The sequence below is a fragment of the Bactrocera latifrons genome, unplaced genomic scaffold (assembly GCF_001853355.1).
Source record: "Bactrocera latifrons isolate USDA-ARS-PBARC rearing strain unplaced genomic scaffold, ASM185335v1 scaffold_849, whole genome shotgun sequence".
In the NCBI taxonomy this organism is placed as follows: Eukaryota; Metazoa; Arthropoda; class Insecta; order Diptera; family Tephritidae; genus Bactrocera; species Bactrocera latifrons.
The window spans coordinates 8,315-14,704 of NW_017537544.1; the positions used below are offsets into that span (position 1 = coordinate 8,315).

Consider the following 6,390-nt stretch of genomic DNA (forward strand, 5'->3'; position numbering starts at 1 on the left):
CGAATCTTTTATAGTCGAGTAGAGGTCGCAAAAGAAATGCTTGATAACGTAGTTGAGAATCCTACATTCATCAGACACACCATTTCTGTTGACGAGAATTGGGTTTTTGAATATGGTACTGAAAATGTTCAATAATCTAGCGAATGTAGCTCCAAAAATGAGCCGACGCCGAAAACAAAAATAGGTGAAAGTCTATTTTTTTCTGTCCGGGTCAAATTTGATCACACTTCTTTTTGAATAATTGCAACAATGAAATAATGTTTTATTTAAATACTTGTCATACAATGCATTAACAACAACAGCAATGGATATGCCATGTGCAAATATACGTACATAATATATAATATGATTATTAGCATACGTATTAAATAATTAGATAGTAAGCGGGTATATATCACATTTATGTACATACAAACAATTTAGGTTTTACATATATTTGTTTTCGTTTTGAAATTTAAGATTTCAAATCCAAAAAAAAATTATTAAATTACTTATTACCAACAATTTCATATTGCTGAATTAATTATATAACAACAAAAAGTACAATACTACTAAACAAATGTATGTACGAGTATGTAAGCGTGATAAGGCACCCACTAAAGCGTTTCAATTTTGTATTTTGTTTTTCATTTTCATTTCAAATTTTGAATGTGATTTATTTATAGATATGTGTTGGTTTAATGTCCACTGATCTCGCGCAATACACGATTACCCAAAGGCAATGGTGGACGGAAATTGTTGATGACTTTGCCATTCAATTCATTGCATGGACACTCATCCTTGACATCGTAACAATTGAGATTGCGCATGGCATCCAATTGATCGCGCGACACTTCAATGGGTGTTTTGAAAACAATCCAAATCACCGATTCGGAGCATGGTGGAGTGGTGAGTGAGCCCTCGTAGGTCCAATAAGAGGTGGTGGTGGGCAACAGCTTGCCAGGATCACATGCGTCGGGTAGAGTGACGCGATCACCTTTGTGTACCACGAAAGGCAAGAGGTTGGTGATCTTCTCCAATTCCGGATGAGCATTGTCGCTGGCCTAAAGTAAAGGTACAAAGTATAAAATATAAGATTGTCTAGGCAAACTGTTTCATTGATATAAATACCTCGAAGAAAACGCCCAACACAGCTAAACCATCAGGTGCGCTCGCAGCCTTGGCGAATGACTCATATTTGGTGGTGTTCCAGTGCACAAGATGCAATTCGCCGGCGTAGGAGACTCCGTCAACGGTGTGCTCCGAACCCTTGTCATCGGTACAACCCCAGTGGCTGTGGAATTGCTCTAATTTATAGAGATCTGTGCCCAATGGTCCACCAGTGAGCATTGAGTCCTGACCCTTGACATCGACTCTCCAGCAGTAACCTTTGAGAAAACAAAGAAATTTATATAAAATAGTTATAAGTTGTTGGTTTTTATCATTAACAGTTGTTATTATAATTATTTTTAATTAAACTAATTGTTAAAAATATTGTAAAACATAAAAAAGAATGTCCGTAATTGATAACAACTGAAATATTGGCTTTTTGTGTATTTTTATCTTTCTATCATATGTATAAGAGTCTGCTCTATCTAACGGTTGTTTGTAACAAAAGACGAAGTGATCGGCTGGGAATGACAAGACTACTACAACTGCGTGATTAGTTAAGAAGTTTTTTCAAAGTATAACAATGCGCTCTTACAACTTTAACAACGTATTTTAAACGTTTTAAGGAGATATTCTAGTCTAGAAATTCGAGATCGATTTTATTCATAATTTGATGGTTTAGATATTCAAAAAAATCTGTTTAAAAGGATTTTTGAGAGTTCAAATCATTTCCGAAGTTATAGCGGACAACGAATTTTTCTCGAAGTTACTAAAAATTGAAAGTCTATATTTATTTTTGAGCAGCCGCCATTTTATGTACATAGTATATTCGTACAAATATAGAATTCATTATGGAAGAATTAATCATGGCGATAAGAACAAAGCCTTTTACTTCAAGGACATATAACTCAAAGAATTTTGTTTTTTAATTAATTTTTTGTACTCTTAAAATATTAATAAACAAAATATTAAAAAATGGTTAGTAAAAATGTCTAATGTTTTTTATCAATTTCCGAAAAATCGCTGGAAATTCATTCTTCTAGATTAAAATATCATCTTATTTCTTTCTTCTTAAAAGTTATTTATTGTAACATTTCAAAAATTATGAAAACAATAAGAAAAGCAAGAGAAATTCAAAATTATTATTTAAAAAACGGAAGCGGATTCACAGAAGCTCCTCAAATGATTAAGCTTTTCATTTATTTTCGTATACCTTTAAACAGATTTCATAATACGTTCCATACAGACTAATAATCACTGCAAAACAAATGTTGCCTACACTTAGGCGCGAACACAAAATCGCTACGATGAAACTCTAATGGCTGATACATATTGATCTTTTGCTTCGTTTTGCTTCAGACATTTGTTTTGCAAAAATTTTCAATATTTGCATTTGCGGATTCATGAATTTAAAGGTCATATGCCGAGATAATTTAGATGGATATCCAATAAAAATACAAATTTTATGAAATTGTTATTTTTTTGAGTATTTAATTTTTTTGGAATTTAAGCAACGATTTTTCTACTCAAGTCAAACTGAACTGTCTCAATATTGTTACTTCACTAAACTAGCCACTAGACTACCGTGGTATTTTAGGGTATATATGTATTTGAAGTACAATAAGGGCATAATGCATGTACGTGTACAAGTAGTTATAATACGGATCCGGTATTTTATACTAACCAAATCAATTTAATTACAAATGAAGCACTTATCTGTGATATATTTTTCGTTAAGAAAGTAACACTAAAATAACATAAGGCTAGATAGAATAGGTCTATCAGTTACCTGGATTTGTAAGACTGACTGTATGTTCAGGAACATAGCTCCATTTAAGTGGTGCCACATTTAATTCACTACCCTTCCTTGCTGACGAAGGAGTGATATCGACTGGCGATTGTCTGTGTCCCGAAGCCTGCGGGAATTCTTTGGCCCAGTGAGCAGGACCTGTAAATAAATTAAATACAAAAAAAAAAATTTCTATTAGAAATTGAGGTAATACTTCAAATAAAAGAAAAAAATGTAATAAATATAAAAATGTTAAAAGCTAACTTTTATAATTCTAATTAAGGCACATCAAACATTAATATTCCGAACCCTCAATTTGCTCAGCTCACTAAGATCGTATTTTTGTTTGTCTCTAAAACACTCAAATACTTCAAACTTTAGTAAAACAGTTACATTTATTATTATAAGTACATATAGATATTTATTAAAGAGGCATAGAGTCAACAACTAATGTGTAGTAAATATAAAAAAAGTGAAAAGAACACAGAGAGTTAATCTGTGCTTCCATTCAAGAAGTTTATCCAGATCTCTAAAATTACTTTATTTAGAGGTTTTTATGCCGTTAAGAAATAAATAAAATAACGGCATCATGACGGCAAACTGAGAGACTATCTCTCTTTCATCTATGTTGATATTCGCTTTAAAAACGCCTTTAAGGAGCACTTGTTTTTTGGTAAAACGAAACTACCATATCAATTTTTAATACATTTAAATTGTATTCAAACTAAAATAATATATTTATACGCGATCTCCGAAGGCGCTAAAAAAGATACTCCACTACTGTAGTGATACCGGCTTTCTCAGAGAATGAAACCTAGAAAAGATTATGCATCTACTAATAGAAAAAACTTTAATTTTACGTTTAATTTGGGTCGTTTTTATTATGCCAAATACCATAATCGGTTCATTTGATCAATGATACTTGCTTGATTGCTTAAGCAAATTTGAAAAAAACGCGTTTAAAATTAACCTGATAGAGCCAATTACGTATCAGAAGGCTGCAAATATCTTTGTAAAATTTTAGTATGTTATTTTTATTGTTTTTAACATATGCAAAAATCAATAAAAGTATGCCGTTTAATTTATATTCTTATATATCTTTATTCAATGCCATGTAAAAATGCTTATTGTATTGTTTGAAATTTTAACACAATGAATTAAAAGAGTTGCTATCTCAAAAACAATGTGAGATTGATAACAGTACAAACATATGTACTCTATGTCAAAGTCACGAGACGTCCAAGTAAAATGTTCCAATGAGAAAAAAGTGTACGCGTTCATACGAAAAACCTCACGCCCTATTTACTGTCAAGAACAGCAAATAAAAGAAATAAAATTTGCAACTATCAAACAATAAATAACATCATCTGCTAATAATTATCATAATTTATGACAGAATGCATATAAGTATTCAAGTTATACTGTGCGCTGATCACATGACGCAAATAAATCATGTGATGCATTAACTTTTATTAGATGAGTAATTTATGGGTTGGCAAATGTCTTACTTGCGACCTGTCTAAACAAATTTATTTCACCTAACTTTCTTGAAATAATGTTATAAAAATATTGCATGCAAAGATATAACAACTGCAATAAATATAATAATATAGATTGTATATATAGATATATTGATAATAATATAGAATTTGTATTATTATATGCATTGGCGATTATTTGCAGTGATAAGTAAATATATTTTATATATATCACTTCTTTTTAGCATGTCTTACGTGTTCTTTTTGTCCATAGAATGTTAGGAATAAAATATATTATGGTATAAACTTGTGAAAAATAATAAAGCTGTCAATCGCTGTCATACTAGGAAAAATAGTTTAACGCTGGTAAAATAAGTTATTTTTTGGTAATTTTCTAAATTGCTCTAGAAAAAATTAACATTTTTATAATGAGTCAGTAACTTTAGTCGTTTTCTATAAAGGATTTTAATTCATATTTGTGTAAGGAGTCTAATATTATTAGCCGTTGTCTCCAAAGGATTTAATTTTGTAGTTGTATAAGAAATCAACAATTACCGGTTTTTAAGGAGACCGGTTTAGTTTGTTTGATTCGCTACTTACTAATTCGGTAAGAGCCAAAAGCTGTTATTTTTTTGGAATTTCTTAAAATTGTAATAAAAACTACGAAGAAGCCATAAAACACATATTTTACCATCATGTTCTTAAAAATGTACTAATTACGGAATATGCACTATTTTATACACTTTAGGTATATTTTCTTAATGTCTTTTTTTACCGAAAGAAGGAATTTGGTTAAACTTAACTCACTGATAGTTGCTACCAAACATTGAGAAAATGACTGGTAGCCGCTTTCTTGTACATAATTAAATAAAATTTACAATAAATAAAATTACTTTCTTTTTAGTTAAAAGCAATTTATTTAATTTTGTTATTCTCTTTATTTATGTATTAATAAAAAATACATATTGGGACCTTCGATGACAACAACTGATCTTATAGAATTTTTCGCAGCCAACTTCGCACTTAACCACTTAACCACTTTACCATTATATACTTGAAAAAGTCTTGTTTGTAAAAAAATTCATAAAATTTTTGAAAATTTATTTCTGCTCTATCGCAGTTGGAAGATCCGAAACAGTATTTTCGGCATTGTATACTATTTTACTATCAAAGGTTACAAATGCAGTGCAAGCAAGACGAAAATTATATGATCTGTATGGAGAGGATGTGCTGACTGAACGCCAATGCCAAAATTGGTTCATAAAACTTCGTTCAAGCAATTTCGATCACGAGGATGCACCACGTCCTGGAAGGATAAAACACAGTTATCGGTGGATGCAAATCGGCGAATAACAACTCAAGAGATTGCTAAATCAAATTCAAACGTCAATGAAGAGATCCGATTTTGAAGTGCATTGTTACTGGCAGCGACGGAATGTGAACTGCTTGCAATAATGTAAAGCGCAAGAGAATAAACCAGTTCAAACCACTTCGTAGGCCGATAGTCCCAAGAGGTTAAGTTGTCTGTTTGGTGGAATTCCAAAGGGGCCATTTATTTTGAGTTTGCTCGACAATACCACAATTAATTCCGAAGTGTATTGTAATCAGCTGAAAGAGTTGAGAGTTCCACTCAAACAAAAGAAGCCAGAATTGATCAATAGAAAAGGTGTAGTATTCCACCGGGGTAATGCGAGATCTCCAAACATTCATTCTTGCCGGAAAAGTGGTAAAAAATGTTGGACTAAAATGCAGCATAAATACCATAATATCATAAAATGGGCAATATTACGATTCTTTTGTTGCCGCGATTTGATTATACGAATGGATAGAGGAGATACTCAGGATTAAAAAATGTATGCACATATACCCTCCTTAGACTCATAGCTTTCGAGATATTTTTGTTTAAAGTTCAAAAATTTGTAAAAACAATGCTCGTTATTTCAATATGTTCTACCCACTTTTCACACATTTTTCAATTAATATATATTTAATTACACTGTACACTTTCAAATATATCAAAAATTTTGTGCCCTC

The 6,390-nt window shown here is 31.3% G+C and overlaps 1 protein-coding gene across 2 annotated transcripts in view; it reads right to left on the reverse strand.

Annotated features, from left to right (window-relative positions):
- Positions 1 to 504: 504 nt before the first annotated feature.
- LOC108977151 (carbonic anhydrase) overlaps positions 505 to 6,390 on the reverse strand; it is a 24,284-nt gene continuing 18,398 nt past the window's right edge. For both annotated transcript variants that reach the window (XM_018946724.1, XM_018946725.1), the window contains exons 3-5: positions 2,879 to 3,037; positions 1,111 to 1,367; positions 505 to 1,043 (exon numbers count right to left, since the gene is read on the reverse strand). In XM_018946724.1, coding sequence (XP_018802269.1) covers positions 678 to 1,043; positions 1,111 to 1,367; positions 2,879 to 3,037 — 782 coding nt within the window. In that variant the 3' untranslated portion in view covers positions 505 to 677. The remainder of the gene's footprint in view (positions 1,044 to 1,110; positions 1,368 to 2,878; positions 3,038 to 6,390) is intronic.